The 18,179-nt window shown below is 39.8% G+C and overlaps 1 protein-coding gene across 1 annotated transcript in view; it reads left to right on the forward strand.

The window, feature by feature from the left end:
• The window catches only part of ARSB (arylsulfatase B), a 135,018-nt gene that overhangs the window by 27,304 nt on the left and 89,535 nt on the right, over window positions 1-18,179 (forward strand). The window contains exons 3-4 of the mRNA XM_059694248.1: window positions 1,421-1,611; window positions 9,184-9,391. Of these exons, the coding sequence (XP_059550231.1) occupies window positions 1,421-1,611; window positions 9,184-9,391 (399 nt within the window). The remainder of the gene's footprint in view (window positions 1-1,420; window positions 1,612-9,183; window positions 9,392-18,179) is intronic.

Raw genomic sequence — 18,179 nt, forward strand, 5'->3', positions numbered from 1 at the left:
GTATTTGTCAGGGGATAGCTCAGGGTCCGGCACAGTTTATTTCTTTTTAAAAGCTTTATCAAAGTGTAATTCATTTATCATGCAATTCAGCCAATTAAGGTGTATAACTCAATGATTTTTAATACATTCACAGGGTTGTGCCACTGTCCTCACAATTCAATTGTAGAACATTTCCATCACACCCCCAAAGAAACCCCATGCCCATTAGCAGTCATTCCCTATTTTCCCCCAACCCCACTAGCCCTAGGTGACATCACTAACGTAGGCTTTTGCCTCTAGTAGATTTGCCTATTATGGACATTTTATATGAGTGGCATCATACAATATGCAGCACAGCATATCTCTATTTATAAAAGGCTAAATATGCTAAGTGTCCAACCAATTAGTCAACTGATTGGTTGTCTGCTTGACCAGTCCCTATAACACACACTGACCACCAGGGGGCAGATGCTCCAACTGCTAGGTTAGCTTGCTGCTGGGGTCCAGCGATTGGGACAGGGTGAGATGGGCCAGACACGCCCTGGAGCCTTCCTGCGGTCCTTCCCTGGCCAGCCAGACCTGATGGGCCCTGATCGGGACTGGGTGAGACGGGCCCCGATTGGTCCTGATCGCCAGCCAGGCTGAGGGACCCCACCCATGCATGAATTCGTGCACTGGGCCTCCAGTTTTAATATATTAGGAAAATATGGAACATTTGCAGAAGCAACTGTTGGTTGAGAAAACTCATTTCCTCCCATGGTTAAGTCTAAATTATGAGATAGGCAGTTAATGCCATTTAAATTTGGGGTGAAATTGAGATCACAATAGGTAGAAAAGTCTAATCTTAGTGCTGCACATTAGTTTGATCATTTGGCCCTGTTATGTATAGAAATCCTCCTTTTGGAAAGGTTTGTGTCTTTGACCAGTGGGTGTCAGTGTCTGACTAAAGATGATTCCTCCTAGAGCCACTTCTATAAATAACCTTGAAGCCAGTCTTTGAAGGTCAATATCAATATTATTCAATCCCTGCATTCATTTATGTAATCACCTCAGAATAAATACTTGTAACAAATCACATTACCCATATACTATTTTAGCTATTAGATAGCTTTAAAAGATTAAGATGTTATCATCTTTACTGAATTTGAACCCTGACTTTTTAAAAATGCATTTACTTAGAATCACCCACTTTGAGAGTTACATGATAGAGCTTGTATGCTAAAGACTTGAGTGAGGAGTGGATTTGAATATTTTTACAGTTATACTTGAATGCCATCTGCTAGAAAATACAGAGAGGTTAAGAAATGCTGCTCTGATTAGCCTTGTCGTCAGATTAGCTTTGTCGTGGGTAATCAATTGCATTAGGTAATTAAATACTGGAACATTAGTTTAACAAGTTTTATGCCATGCTGACTACTTTCATCTCCCATTCTTGCTGTAGGATATCTCCTAGGTAGTGAAGATTACTATTCCCATGAACGCTGTGTATTTATCAACGCTTTGAATGTCACACGATGTGCTCTTGATTTTCGAGATGGTGAGGAAGTTGCAACAGGATATGAAAATATGTATTCAACAAACATATTTACTGAAAGGGCTACAGCCCTCATAACTAACCATCCACCAGAGAAGGTAAGTCTTGCCTCTTTATTGATATCAAGATTGTGTTCAGAGAGGGTCTCCACAGATGAGTATAGGAAGAGGCCATCGAGGGAAACATCTAATACATTCTAGGGGAATTATTTTCAAATTTTAGAGTGCACTAGTATCAGCCTGGGAAGCTTGTTAGAAATGGAAATTCCTGAAGCCCATAAGAGTCTGATCTCGCATATCTGCGGGAAATCCATACCCTGGCATTTTAAAGAAACTCCTCAAGGATGATTCTGGTTAAAATGGTTCCCAGATTACACTCTGAGAAAGACTGTATATATAGAGTTTTAGTAGAAATATAGTTTTATTATTTGGTGCATTATGTGCATGTGCTGTAAGTAATTAGCAAACTGACATTTAAAAAATGATAGGCTTATGTACAGGATGAGGTTTTATTATGGCAAACTTTCTATTAAGAGCTCACTAAACTTTAGGTTCAGGCCAAGTCCTCTAACTTTGTATTCCTCCCCCACACTCAAGATCGTGTTAGCTATTCTAGATATTTTGCATCCCCTAGATATTTTGCATCCTCTAATTTTAAAGTCAGCCGATCCATTTCTTTAAAAAAAAATGCCTGCTTGGATTTACATTTCATTAAATCTATAGACCTTGGGAAGAATGGATGTCTTAAGAATATTGAGTGTTCCAACCCATAAACGTGGCATACGGATGAGCTTGTTTTTTACATTTATCATCCTGAAACCATTGTATACTTCATATGCTAAAATCTTTTGACTTTTCTATAGGTAAAACTAAAAGAGTTTGAATAGCCTTAAACATTTTTTTGCTAGCCTAGAGTTAACCACATGAGCTAAAGTTTAAGCTGAATTCTCCGGATTTAGCTTATAAATACCTTTAAAATGGGTCAAATATTTGTGGTGTCAGATATTAGGCTCAAAATATAGCTTTATTAAGAACTGCATTAGCATACCCATGAAATTAACCTTCAGTAGGACACTGGCAGAGCAGATCACAGAATGTGCAGTGTTGTCTGGTTCTTCCCATTTCCTGCACTTTGCCTCCTTGACAATTACTGAAGGTGTTCAGTGCAGATCACAATTTGGATTCCAGTTTATATACTTGTGAGACATGGTACCTGGCTGCTGACTCCCTTTTTGATGTGGTTTCTTTGTGGGTCAGTCTTTGCCGCCTTTTACTCATTATGAGGAATCGTCCCTGGTATTTGTCCTTGGTTTTGCCACACTTTTGGCTTTTTATCCCTGTTTCACACTGACATCTTGGCTTGGCCATGCTTGCTATGGAACATTCTCTCAAATACGGAGACATGAAGATTTTATTTTATGGTTATTGTATGTGTTTTATTTTAAACTAGAGGCCTGGTGCACAGATTCGTGCACCTTGGCCTGGCCTGCAGGGATAGGGCCAAAACCGATCTCTGGGTCCGGGGTGCGGGTGAAGCAGATTCGGGCCCTAGCAGCTACCTAACTCACGGCCAATTCCGCCAGGAATCAGGCTCCCTCCTCTACTGGTTGGAGTGTCTGTCCCCTACTGGTCATTGCGCGTCATAGCCATTGGGCGAATGGTTGAACAGTTGAATGGTCACTTAGGCTTTTATATATATAGATTTTTTATTGATTTTTACTGAGAGAGAGAAAAGCATTGATTTGTTGTTGTTCCACTTATTTATGCATTCATTGGTTGCTTCTTGTATGTGCCTTTGCCAGGGGTCAAACCCATAACCTTGGTATGTTGGAATGACACTTTAAACAAGCAAGATACCTGACTGGGCTTAGACATATGCAGATTTTAAATCTAGAGCTACATCAATATTCAGACAGTTAAAAAGATAACTGCTAGGCAGTTGGTTTACATTCTGAGTTTTCTTCTGTATGCTTGACATTTTGATACAGCTAAAAACTGTGGTCCTTGTCCTGTCCTTTGAGGTAGGCACTATGTTGCAAATAAGCAAACTGGCTTAGTGAAGTTAACTAACTTGTTCAAGGTCACAGAGCTATTGAGAGTCAGAATCAGATTTTAAACTCACACTGTTTTTCTCCAGAGCCCAATGCACCCCCTATCCACAGTTAATAGACATGACCAGAGATAGTGAGCCCAGTGCATGACTCATCCTGACCATATATTGGGAACATCTGGAACGCTTGTAAGAAATACCAGTTTCGAATATTGTGGTTTATCGGTCCAGGGTGAGACCCTGTCATTGGTATTTAATTACCTCCCTGCCCCCACCTCCCACCACCCACCAGTGATTCTGATGTGCAGCCACTTTTGACTCCCCTCAAACACAGATTGGAAGCAGAAACCAGCTGCCTTTTACAGGTTCACAATATAATCGTGGAACTAGAGTATGCCTACAATACAATTAGTTCCCATTAAGGAACAATGGAGTATCTCTCACAGTGCCCGTAACATTAGGCCGATAAGAGGAAGCAGCTGGGGTGAACTAGTTCTTGGTGTGTGGGCCACCTTAACTGGTGTAGTGTGGACAGCACAGGGACTGAGGACAACTGTAGGCCCCAGTGCTCATGGCCACCCAAGCCTGTGTTGTTAGTGTGGTGCTGCTTAGAGGTAACATCAGGAAATTGCCACGAGGGGGTGGTCGTTTTCCTCTCATGTCTGAAATATTCTGAAGCCACATCCAGCATTCCTAACATCCTCAAAGTAAAGTTTCAAGCATAGACGTAAATGAATGAAATAGCCAATAGCTGAGTTAGCTCAGAAAGTTCCTTCAAAATAGCAAATGCAGATGTTTTTATTTTCCGTTCTCAGTAAAATGATGTCACCCCCAGTTCCAGGAGCTGCACTTTATCCCAATGTTGAATCTTCTTTTTTTGGTCTTTTTTATTGAATTTATTGGGGTGACATTGGTTAATGAAATTATGTAGGTTTCAGGTGTACAGTTCGATAATACAGCTTCCGCATATTATATTGTGCTCACCACCCCAAGTCAAGTCTCCTTCCGTCACGGCTTACCTCCTCCCCTTTACCCTCTTCTACCTTCCCCCACCCTGACTCTTATTCTGTGCTAATTCTCAAGTGCTATATATAGACTGTAACATAAGCGACTTGTTCTAGGATGGAAATCATTAAAGAAATTCACACAAATCCACAAGCTAAAAGTGTCCCCGTTTTAAAGAGCACTTGAGGGGAAGAAGCATATGGAGCTATTTTGTAACAGAAGTACATGGTGCTGGACTCAGAGGGACCCTGCGAATAGCCATCGCACATGTGTCGGGAAGCAGCGTCCTTTCTCCTTTTCTGCAAGATAATTCTGTCAGTACTAACACTGCGGTGTGAAAGCAACGTATTCATAAAATATCTTTTGGTTAAAAATAGCCCCCTCAACACTTTGCAGAATAAAAATAAATCTGTTCTCACCCATCTAGTCTACTGAAAGCATCTGAAAGCAAATGCAAATTTCTGGTGGTAGACCCTTACTTTCCCTGACACATTTGAGAAAGGAATGTCTCAATTTGGAAGTCAAAGATAGAATAACAATTTAAAGCATATCATATGCTTTTTAAGTTTATTCTTTAAATTAGAAAAATATACTAAAGAAATGAAAACAAGGCTTTCTCTCTCACTGAAATTAGTGTCTTCTCATGGTGAGGATATTTAGAGTATAAGAATAGACATAATAAGAAAAGGAAATGAACCCCTAGCATCTTATGAATATGCTAATAACTTTAAGTAGTAATGTGATATTTTTATGTAATACTTAAACCTTTGATCATGACTCACATCTAGGATTCCATTATCTAGGCCTAAGAAACCTGAAAGGGTGTAGTTGGGGTTCGTCAAGATGGCAGCTGTAACTGCATTGCTTAGCGCAGGGATCTGGACCCAAGAAAGAGCGAGGGAGAGATCTGGGTTCAGTATAAACCCGGAGGTCAGTGAAGGTCAGATTGGGTACAGGACTCCAGTGTTTGGAGTCAGAAAGTCAGGTCAGAATGTACCCTCAGGTCTCTAGAGGCCAAGGCTTGATTGGGTTAGAACTCAGGTCAGTAGATAGTGTGGTAATCAGGAGCTCATCCCCAGGATGGTGGCTGCTGATTTGGGCCAACAGAGGCCCTGGCTGGCAGGTGAGGGGGAATTGGCTGCTGTTAACTAGAAGGGCCCTAGGAGGAGTGGCTGTAGGTGAGTCCTGATTGTGGTTGGAGAACCTTAGAGCCCTGGGTAATTGTTCTTCCACTGGGCCACCATGGCGTACTAAGAACAGTACTCTGTAAAATGTTCTTAAATTTAAAAACAGAATAGAAACGCCTCACATCTGGCACTGTCGGGAAATAGGTTGCTTCACATATAAAGTTCACCTTGTGAGTGCTGAGACCTTATTTTTATAATATTGGATGGAAATGCTCTAGAATGTGTTCACTGGTCCTCACCTTATTAAATGCGCTGCACTGTATATCATTCTGCCCCCACCTGGTGACCCAAGGCCCTGTTAATGTGTATGAGGCTGTTTGTCCACACACTAAATGACCCTAGGTTACTGCTGATGAAACGGGAGAAAGAGAACTTGCTTTGGTCAAGGAATACCTTTAGCTATACTTGTAAGTTATTCGGATCTGGTCGGCAAGTAGTGCGAGGCCTTTGCATGGTCTGTGACAGTCACAGGACGGGCTGGGCCTCATCCTCAGAGGTTGTTTTCACTTCCTCGTCTCAGTTATGCCCCTTCTCAGAGGCCTGATGCTGGAAAAAGGGGATTGCTGCAGTTTTCTAATTTTAGGCCCTCGAGAGTGATAGTCGTGCCCTTAGCCACTAAGGGGTAGTTATTGGAAAGATTTTTCAGGTAATTTTTTGCTATATTTAACAAAGTGAGTAGAAGAATTTCTATACTGGATATGTATAAGGTCTCCTAATGATGGTCCCAGAATTATTATATATTCCTGGCATGGATATAAGAACTCTCTTCCACGACCCTCACCTCACTTGCTGGCCGGGACCAACCTCCCTTTTGCCCTTTCTCTCCATCACCAGCCACATGGGTTGCCATGTTGCATATCTTTTTAAACAGCGAGGCTCCTTTCAGATTTCCTCCACCCTGCCCGCTGTAGGAAATCCAGACCAGAGTCAAACACTCTCGTGTTTACCAGACTCAGGCTACTTACCTAAATAAGTGAAGCTGCTCACATGGCACAGTGGGGGCTAGAGAAATGGCGAGCTTCTGAGACTGGGGTCCCTGCTTCTCATACTCAGCTGCTTGTTACTAGATGGAGTGTGGAGTTGTCAGAAGTTGATTTTTCAGGAAAATTAAAACAAGACAAAACAAAACAGATTTTTATGTGATTATTCCTGATTTTTAAAACTGCTTGCAATTTGGGCTGTAATTTGTTGTAGCCTTACAATTTTTAACCCTATCTAGCCCTTGGCTGGTGGCTGGGGTTGGCTTAGTCTAGGGCTAAAGACCAGACGGCTCCTCCGACCACAGCCCCTCACTGCCTGTCAGGCCATTAATGCCACTTCACACCCTTCCCTCCAAACATCTGAGCCCAGAGTCCTTCCTCAGCACCTGGACACAGCATCCCCTGGGACTCTCTCACCCGGATGGGGGGGGGGGGGGGAGCGCAGGAGTGTCCGTGTGACTTGTGTGGCTGGAGGAGGAAGTGTGTGTGTGGAGGCAGAGCAGGGCTAACTTAGTGTCAGAGCTTTAAAGTCGACCGTTGGAGATGGAATTTGGAATGCCTTCCCGTGGAAGTAATGCACAAATGAAGCACAGGTTCCACCGTATCAGGGTTTTCACTCCATTACTTCTTCAGTTAAATAGGTTTTGAAGTGACTACTTTGATATTCAGCAGCTATTTTGAAGACTTCGATTTTGGGGGAAAGATGTTTCTAACCGCCAAAGGACTGAACTACAAATAACCTTTTGTGCGTCTATTTGAGTGCTGTACATGTATACTCCTTATGTTACCGCAGGGGTATAGAATAGATAATTTAAAACAATTTATCAACAATGAAGAATGAAATATGAGACACCCATTCCCAGTCTGTTTTCTGACTTTTTCCTATTCATTTATGAGATTTAAATGCCTCAAATACTTGAACAGAATTATATATTTATTCTAGTTGGACTAGTCTTTTTGAGGGTTTCAGCTCATTAAAGAATTCTGTAGAAGCACAAAGAGGAGAGAGCCTTCAGAAAGGCTCCTTAAAAAGGAGAGGCTGACCTGGACTACCACTAATGTTAAATGCTGTCAATTGGTCTGAGAGGTAAAATAGAATCAATACTTCACACTCCTTTGTTAGTTTCCAGAAATTAAATTGGCCGTATGTTTGGTCCTGGATCAAAGACTAACAAAGCATGGTATTCACTTGTTTTCTCATAAAAACATCAAAAATCCCTACCCTCTACTAAAAGGTGTGAAATTATTTTTCAGCTAGAGCAAAACGTTAAAGCATCTATTGGTACATAGCCACACTATAGTAGTGGGGTTTTCAATGGGAAATTGCTCTGCAATTAATATGAACTTGGGCAAGTCATCTAACCTTTCTAAGCCTGTTAACTTATCTCTAAAATGAATGTAACATAGGGTGGTTTGGAGTATTAAATAAGATGGAATATATACATCTTTATAGTATCTAGCACATAGATATTTCACATGTAGTTATTATGATTGATATTATTATTTGTTTGGATCAGAGCCGTCTAGGCTATTTTAGAACTCAAGCTTTTATTTTTCGTCTTTTATCATGTGTCTTTTGTTACATTTTTAACATCTTTATTGAGGCATAATTCACATAAAATTCAGCCATTTAAAGTATACAATTCAATAGTAAACTCAGAGTTATGCAACCATCTCTATCTAAGTTTAAAATATTATCATCACCACAAAAAGAAGCTCTGTGCCTCTTCGCACAGAATTGATGGCTGATAATATTCCTTCTATTGCTGAGTGTTGCTGGAAATACGTCACGTTTTGTTTACCTGTTCATTAACAGGCGGACATTTGGGTTGTTTCCACTTTTGGGCTACCGTGAATAATGCTGCTGTGAACATTCATGTACAAGTTTTTGTATGGATGTAGCTTTCATTTTCTGGGAATGGGAATGCTGGATCATATGGTAGCTCTATGTTTAACAATTTCAGGAACTGCCAAATTGTTTTTCATACTGGCTGCACCATTTGCATTCCCACCATCAATGAATTAGTGTTTTAGTGTCTGTACAGCTTCACCCACACTTATTATTTTCTGTGGGTTTTTTTGTGTGTTATAACCTCCTAGTGGGTGGGAAGTGGTATCTCAGGGCGGTTTTGATTTTCTTAATGACTAAGGATGTTGAGCATCTTTTCATTTGCTTATTGGCTATTTGTATATCTTCTTTGGAGAAATGTCTGTTCAAATTCTTTGCCCATTTTGTAATTGGGTTAATTGTCTTTTACTATTGAGTTGCAAGAGTTCTTTATATATTCTCCATACAAGTCCCTTATCAGGTACATGTATGATTTACAGATATTTTCAACCCATTCTGTGGGTTGCCTCGATATTAGGTTTTTAAACTGATAAATCTGAACATCTGTGTATTTAATGCTTCCATGCCCTCCTGACTGATTTGCACAAACTCTCTTCCCAGCCTCTGTTTCTCTACCTTGCTCTCCAGTCTGTCCACGAGCCCCTTCAGGTCCCTGAGGAGTACCTGAAGCCATATGACTTTATCCAAGACAAGAACAGGCGTCACTATGCGGGAATGGTTTCCCTTATGGATGAAGCTGTGGGAAATGTCACTGCAGCCTTAAAAAGCCGTGGGCTCTGGAACAACACGGTGTTCATCTTCTCCACAGGTAAGCCTGTCAACAGGAAAATCATCTCTTGGCAAAGTTTAGGACATGGTATTCGATGAATGGAATGAAGACAAATTGGAGCATTTAGCGGTTCCTTATTAAAATGAATGCTAACTGCAAGAGTGAAGACATGATCAAAATGGGTAGAAAGATGTGTCTAAGGAAAAAGAATTACGGGCTTCCCCACCTTTCTTCCAATATGAAAATATTCTGGGAGTATGCTTGACAACAAGTGATTTCTGAGTAAGTGTGAGAGGGCATCCCTCACACAGGGCAGCTGGGCACTGAATCCTTGGACTGGCTCGTTCTCAGCAATCTCTGCAGCCCAGGTTCTGTCAGGAGGACTTCTGCTGACTGCAGGAGGCTCTGTGTCAGAGACAGATTGTGACATTATGAAGACAGATAAGAAATGGAGCCATTTAAATCTAGGCTAGAGCCGCCAAGTATAGATTTTTTTTACATTAAAATTTTCTGACAATAAAAGTGCATGTTGATTATAGGAAAAACAGAAAAGTAGAAAGAAGAAATTTCTTGAAAATCATTATTATGGCGATGTCATTCCAACTTCTAACCTGTTATATATAGTAGACATAGTTTCTATTCCCTAGGGATGTTCTTTGGGTATAGGTCTTGGTTTATTCATTATGTTGAGTACTCAGGAGAGTACTTCCTATTGGAAAATGTGGATCATTTTTTTTTATGGGAAATTTCTTGTATTATTTATGGCAGAATTGTTTGACCCTCCATCCCACCTTCCTCCTAGTCTGCCTTCACAAAACTCCTGTTATTTGGATATTGGATTAATCCTGTAATCTCTCTCTCTCTCTCTCTCTCTCTCTCTCTCTCTCTCTCTCTCTCTCTCTTCCCCTCTCCTCTCCTATTTTCTTTTCTTCATCATTATTTTCTCATTATTATTTTATAACCATTCTATTGAATTCATTGTAACGACCATAGTTTTTAATTATCAAGGACTCTTTCTTGTTTTCTGATAATTCTTTTCTTGTGTGAAGTTTTTTTTATCACTTTATGGGTGCAATTAATAATTTATTTCTCCAAAGCCTGTGCTCTTAACCATTAATTGTGTGTGTGTGTGTGTGTGCGCGCGCACACACACACGTATACACATACATATAGTTTTAAGTTTGCTTATACTCTCAATGTTGTCTGTCTTCCTTCTAAGGTTGTTTGTATCTTTGTTTTGGTCTGCATTTCATGAATGAGCTTTCTCAAATTCCTAGTGTTCCTTGGCTACAACCTGAAAATTTAACTAGAAACTCCCAGGGTGAGGTTGCGTTTGTAACCTGGTGAGTTTTACTGTAAAGTGACTGTGTAAGGGGTGTGAAGTGGCATGTTGAGGAATGAATCTGGTTATTGTACTCATAGTTGTTTTGTGTGTTTTTTTAAAGGTTGTTTTGTTTTGCTTCCAATCCTGCATGGTTATTGAATCTAGCAATTATTGTGTGCTTACTACTTTCCGGACATAGTTCTAAGTGCTTTGCGGAAATTAGTTAAATTGATCCTCACAATAGTTCTCTTGCAGGTGTGAGAACTGAAGCACAAAGAGGCTGAGTAACTTGCCCAAGGTCACACAGCCAGGCAGAGCTAGGCACCAGCCTTTCTGGCTCCACTGCATCTCCTGCCCCTGAGGTGATGCAGATGTGGTCTGGGTGTTCTTATTGGGCCTCATGACATGGCAGAGCTTTCTGCATGGTGTGCTGCAATACCAATCTCTCGGGGAGCCTGGGCAAGGCCAGGGGCCACCCTGAGCAACCTTGTTCAGCGGCTTTAGTGCTAAACATATACTATAATTTTCTAAGTATTCTCTGTTGTGGAAAGGGTTGCTATTACATTTATTTTTCCTCCAAAACTTACTCTTCAGAAAAGAGGGAGACATCTTATATACAAGTCCGTACAAGATCTCTCTCATACTGAGGGTTTTTCTCAATTGGCTTTATGCCTAACAGCCTGGAAAGCACGTTGATCAGTGTTGATACTGAATACTTATAGAGGTAACTCACTGAAAGAAGCAATAACAAAAGAGGTCAAGAGATTTATACTCATTTAGTAATTATTCCTTGGAAACGATCTCACGATTATAAGAATTAGCGGTGGTAAGTTTATAAAACAATCTTTGTTGTAGAGATCAGAGTGATACAGTTTAAAGATAAATTATTTCCTGAAACAAAAGTATATATGTATTAAAGTGTCATATACAGACTGAAAGTGCTCTCTGGATAAGGAACTTGAGGCTTAGAGAACATTAAGTAACTTGACTAGGGTCACATAGCTAGGAGGTAACAGAGTGACTCCACATATGTCTAACTCAAAGCTTTCTTATTCATTTGTGAACTCTGAATTTGTCTCAACCAGTGCTCCTCCTAAAACTGTAATTCTTGCTGCTTTTTATATAGTAAGTAGTGGCACAGTGCACGAAATTTGTGCACATTAAAAGGGAATTACTTAGAGCAAATATTTTAATATTGCTATTTGCCCTTTATAATAGAAGTGTCAGAGGTGAAAGAAAATTAGTAAAATGTATATGAAAATCTTTCATATACAGACTGAAAATGCTCAGAGAAGGTGGTAGCTCTGGGAAACTGCCATATATCTCAGAGTGGCTCCTGTGACAACGGATATTGATGTCAGGTAGGCATGGGAAGGAGTAGAATAAAGTTTTTTCATGATGTATGAAAGTGTGGAAAAAATCAATATATTAAGATATTTTCTTATATGACTTCAAGTGTGTATACATAACTTTTAAATAGATAGTTGACTATTTTATAAACATCCATATTATATTTATTCAAGTTAGCAAAAATAATTTTTGGAGCTTTTCACTAAGAAAATGGGGATTACTTTATAATAAGGTTGTCTCACTATGATATATATATATATATATATATATATATATATATATATATATATATATTTAAATCTTTATTGTTGAAAGTATTACATATGTTCCCCGTTTTCCCCCCATCAACCCTTTCTAGCTGGCCCCCATTCCCCTCCCCAGGCCTTCACCACCCTATTGTTTATGTCCGTGGCGACACTATGATATATTAGTAGATATATTAGTCTTGGACCATGTTTGCTTTGTTGGGCTGGGCTAAATCCAACTTGATCATGTATATGCATTTTTATTATTCTGCTGAATTCAGTTTGTTAGAGGTTTATTTAGGATTTTTGTATCGAGTCAGGAGTGAAAAGTCGGGGAGGCTTTTTCTCTCTGTGTCAGGTTTTGTTGTCTTGGTTATGCTCACTTAATAAAACAGTTTGGGTGGTTTTTCCGTTTTTTTTTTTCTCTGCTCTAGAGCAAATTCACAGGCTGTTTGAAAGATCTGTCTGTGTAAGCTGGTCCCTGAAACCATTTTTGGAGGCTTTTGTTAAAAAAAAAAAAATTATCTTCATAGTTTAGATTTTTGCTGAATTATATCTAGGCGTGGGTCTTTAAAATATTTTAAAATTAATTTTGCCTGAAATACAGTGAACCCTTTGATCTCTACGCTGAGATTATTTTTCACTCCAGGAAGTTTTCCCTGTTCATATTATAGCTTGTTGCTTTTGTTCTGCTTGATTTATTTCTCAAAAGTATCTTTAATTAGTAGGTTGAATCACCGACTCAATGTCTCTTTCATCATTTTCTGTGTTTTGTCCTTTTTCTCAGTCTTCTGGATCCAGCTCCTTTGCATTGCATTTTTTCAATTTTAATTCTGCTTTTTAATATTGCCAGTGTAGATTGCTATTGATTTTGTTTTTAGTTGCTTTGCAATCCTTTGTTTGCCTTAGTTCACTGGTTATGTCATTAAGCATTAAAGCTCAATGTAACCTTGTGAAATAAGTTTCTTTATCTCCATTTTGTAAAATTACTAGAGGCCCAGTGCACGAATTCGTGCACAGGCCTGCCCTGATAGGGGCCCATTGGGCCTGCTGGTGGGGGTGGGTGGAGGGGGAGGGGTTGTGGGAAGTTGGCTGGCTGGCCCGCCCCTGATTGGGGTGTTGTGGGCTGATTGGGGGCCAGGCTGGCCAGGTGTGGGGGCGATCAGGGCCTGGATCAGGCTGGTTGGCTGCCACAGTGTGTGTCATAGCCATCGGTCATTCCAGTTGTTCTGGTCATTCCGCTGTTCCAGTTGCTGGGCTTTTATATATACTAGTATAGATAAATGAAGAATGAAAGAGGTTAAGTGCTTTTCTCACGGCCACTACTACTCTGAATGTCTTTCACTCCAAATGCACATTTTGGAATATTAACGCCCAATGTGATGGTGTCAGAAGGTGGAGCCTTTTTGAGATTTAAAGGCTGGGAATGAGATGGTCCGATAAATGGTGTGCTGGTGGGGAGGAGCCTGGGCAGCATCCTCAGCTATGAGCCATGAACATTAGCAAGGGCAGAATGGAGAACAGTCATGTAGTAGGAAGTTCAGCACGGCTGGAGCCCAGAGTACAAGGTGGGGAATGGTTAGATGTGAAGCTGGAGATTGTAATGTAAGACCTGGCTCAGAGAGGAAGGAGGTAGAAGGTACTCTGAAGGCCGTGGGGAAGCATGGAAAGGTTTTAAGTAAGATCATATTTTCATTTTAGGATTAGTGTGGAGGATGATTGAAGGCAGATTGGAGTTCTAGAAGGTGATGGCGGTCAAGAGGGGTAGAGGGTAAGGAGGGCCTGAGTAAAGGCAGAGAGAAATTTGAAGGAGATGAAAGGACAGATTTAAGAAATGCATAGGAGAGCGTGGACAGTTGATCTCTGAGAGTCCTTGTTACTAGGAAAGTTGAGGTGCGATAATTCTGTGCTTTCAGAACTTCCATCAGGACTGGTGCTAGCCTTTGATGGAACCATGCCTTCTGTTGGCAATGGGGTGCATTTGCAGAGAGCTTGAAAGAATGCAGCCCGTGGCCAGAGTGCCCGTGTAGTCCACAGAGCAGTAGATTCATATTCCATTTGAGACTGGGGTGGGGTCTACTGGGAAATGTGCAGAAATGGCTTTGGCTGTCACAGAGTTTTGAGGGTGAAGTCATTTGAAGGACCAGCCCTGTAGTGCTCAAGCAGCCCTGCACAGTGGAGACATGTCCTGCCCCAGAGGGTCAGGAGACCGTCAAAGAGCCCCGTCTGGACCCTGTTCAATAGCAAATTGTTACTGAAACCAATAGAGGCAATTATTACAGACCCTAAACTTTTAGCATTTATTTTCTGAGCTTTCACAAAATTATATGTAGGTTAATATCTTAGAGTAATAAAGAGTCTGAACTAATTCATCTAAATCTTATGTCCTTTTCTCCCTTATATATAGAATTCCCTTAAAAACTAGTACTGGAGAGCTTCATGGTTTTAAATGTACTTATGCAATTGGCAGGCTTATTAAATATTATAGAAATTCTGTGCCAAAAACAAAGTAATCTGAGTGTTGGCAAACCAATCTCACTAGGTTCTTCAAACACTTAAATGAATTTCTGACAAAGCTAAGGAAGACCTGTTAAGTGAAGAAACTGTGTAGTGTGTCCACACTGTCTTTCTCTTTGCAGTTACCTCTTTATTCAGCACATCTACCATAGAGGGAAGTAATAACACATGGCTCAAAACTAGGAGACTCTTCTTTCCGAGCCAGAAGTCAGTCCATTTCACCTCTTAAATTTTTCTATGTTAATGTCCATGCTGAAAGCATATTGGGTCACTTTAAAATTTTATTAGCAATAGGTAGTACATACAGATTTGTTGACTTTTATTGAGAAATGACAATAACCAATACATTTTGATGGTCCCCAGAACAGTCTTGCATTTGCCTTCTCTTCAACAAACCATTGACTCCACAATCCTACAGTTTCTAAGGCAGAAATCTTTCTCAATCCCTGTTTATCACGATCTTCAATGTTTTATTATATTGCTTATTGCTTGTGTGCCGTAATACTGTATTTTCCATATTATGACATTTTCAGCATGAGAAGCATGAAAAAAGTCTTTATTTTCCCATTTCTATAAGGTGTGGCCTTCCCTGACTATATAATTGGCCTATGCGTTTATAAGTGGCCTCTCCCTGAGCTTATGATTAATGAAAAATACATATTGAACTGAGCGTATTTATTGACTAAATTGCAAGAAGCTTCCCAATTTGTTTGGATTTACTTTCTCCTTTTGTGTTGCATTCCATTTTAAAGGTCACATTTAAGATGGATCTATTTCTTATATCATACATTCCTCTCAGAACTCATTGGAGCCAAAATTCCCTGTGAAGGCAAGAGGAATGTTAGGTTGGACAGATGCTCTGGAGAATGAAGGAAGGTGAGAAGTAGATTCCTTGTAGAAATAATCCCATGGGAACCACAGTCACAGCCAGAGGAAGGGGCCGATAGAAAGTTGGGTGACCACAAGCTCTGTATGCAAATACATAGTCGGCAGCTGGAGGATGAGAGAAGGAACCAAATGGCCTAGGAATTATTACTTTAGGAATCAGCAAAAAGTAGATTCTATTTCAGGGTTTTTGGTCTGGAATTTTAAAATTTACTGTCATTATTAATAGATGGAAGAGACAAATTTTAGTAGGTTTCAAAGAAGGCACTTAATTATCTGTTGAAAAACAAAAGCTGTGTATTTATATTCATATCTTCAAGAATGTAAAAATAGGGATTTGCTCTGTAGCAGTTTTCTTAGGAAAAAAAGAAAAAGAGTGGCTAAGTTTTAGCTACTAGAACCCAAACAGTGTAGTTCTCTTCTATTTTACAGTCCACACGTGGGGTTCTCCTCGAGGCAGTGGTAACTGCTTTTTTTTTGAAGCAAGGCATTTGATCAAAAATTAGAGTTCCACGGCTAGCTTTTGCTGGTGTTCTGTCCCAAATTCCTCTCTACTTGGGGTTTCTACAATGATTGCTGTGGTTTTCTGGCTTGATCTGAGGCCCTTGTTTCGTCAGCGGAGGAAAGACTGCCGGCTCCTTCCTTCCCAGGAGTTTATGGCCCTTGCACTTCAAGGAGGGCTGGGAAAGAGTGCCCAGGCTCTTTGCGGGAGATAGCCCTGCTGGGCTTGGCCTCAAACATGCGTTGCTTTCAGAAGCATGAGATCCCCCCCACCAGGCCTAAAAACAATCATAAAAATATATTTGAAAAAATCCCCATCGCTTCTCTTGCTGACTTTGGCAATTAGGTACAAAGCATCAACAGAATGTTGTATACAGAAATTCTGCCTTCCAGGCTTGTTCCCTTCTTGCAGAACAATCCTTAACCTTGTGGGCTCTTTTCTCATGTTTTCTTAATGAGAAAATATTTCAGAGATTATTGGCACCACAGGTTTCTTCCTTTCTGGGGTTTTTGCTCTTAACCAACTGTAATCTCTATGATCTCTTTTATATTTTTCCTTCACAGTATGGGCCACATCTAATCAACCCCTCCTAGGATGACTTTTCCAAGTACAGTGAATTTTTTTTTTTTGTCATTTCCATCCTAGAACACTTTCTTATTTGTGTGCATATACCTTTTCAAATTAGTATTTTGGATTTCTTCAGGTAAATATCCACTCTCTCTAAAAAAAAAATCAATGGAAAAAATATTCTCGGATGGATTAACCAAAAAAATTAATACATAATCATGGTAGAAAATGGAAAAAAAAACTATTAAAAGGTATAATGAAGAAAGTAGAAATAATTCATTATCTAACACCCAAAATACTGCTTTCCCTGTTTCCCATAGATTTTTGGGTTGTTGTGTGTTCATTTTCATTTGATTTCTTCCTTGATCTCACTGTTGACCCACCCAAACTAAATAGTTAACTTCCTATGGTGAAAATTTCTCTGATATTAAAATTGTGTGAAAACATAAATTTTAATAATAGCAGTCATTTGAACAAATCATGATTTGGGTGCCTACATCTTGAAAAGAGATTATTTTTGGCTAAAATTTTGGGTATCTTAATTTTATATGTTCACATAAAATACATAGTGGTAGAGAATAATTGCGATGTATGTAAAGTGGTAAGTCTGTACATTTCAGCTCACAATCACAAATGTGCAACACTGAGCCTATGTTGAAATGTGAATCAAGAGGCTCTAACTCACTTTTAAAATAAACTGATAGGAACCACTACATTTGATTATAGTATAAGAAATTTGAGCATCAAATGAAATAAATAGGTTCCATCATACAACAAGACAGGAAAAATACTAAGTCCACCCAAATTGTTGTGATTTTTTAAAATTTACTTTCCAATTACAGTTGACAAACAATATTATATTAGTTTCAGGTGTATAACATATAACTTATGAAGTGCTCACTATGGTAAGTCTAGCACCCATCAGATACAATATATAGTTGTATCTAGAGGCCCGGTGCATGAAATTCGTGCATGGGTAGGGTCCTGAGGCTTGGCCAGTGATCAGGGACAATTGGGACCTTCCGGCTGCCGGTCAGGGCCTTCCTTTGTTCCGTGCCGCCCCCTGGTGGTCAGTGCACATCATAGCAAGCGATCTAACTCCTAGTCTCCCGGTGGAACTCCTGAGAGGACACTTTGTATATTAACCTTTTATATATATAGATTATTGACTATGCTGTACTTTATATTCTGGTGACTATTATTATAACTGGCAATTAGTACTTCTTAATCCCTTCCACCTTTTTTGCCTGTTCACCAAACCCCGCTTCCCCCTGTCTGACCATCAGTTTGTTCTCTGTATCTTTGAATTTGTTTCTCTTTTGTTTGTTCATTTATTTTGTTTTTAGATTCCACATATCAGTGAAATCATGTGGTATTTGTCCTTCTTTGTCTGACTTACTTCACTTAGCATAATACTTCCTAGGTCTATCCTTGCTG

Source organism: Myotis daubentonii, chromosome 4 (genome assembly GCF_963259705.1).
Source record: "Myotis daubentonii chromosome 4, mMyoDau2.1, whole genome shotgun sequence".
Taxonomy (NCBI): domain Eukaryota; kingdom Metazoa; phylum Chordata; class Mammalia; order Chiroptera; family Vespertilionidae; genus Myotis; species Myotis daubentonii.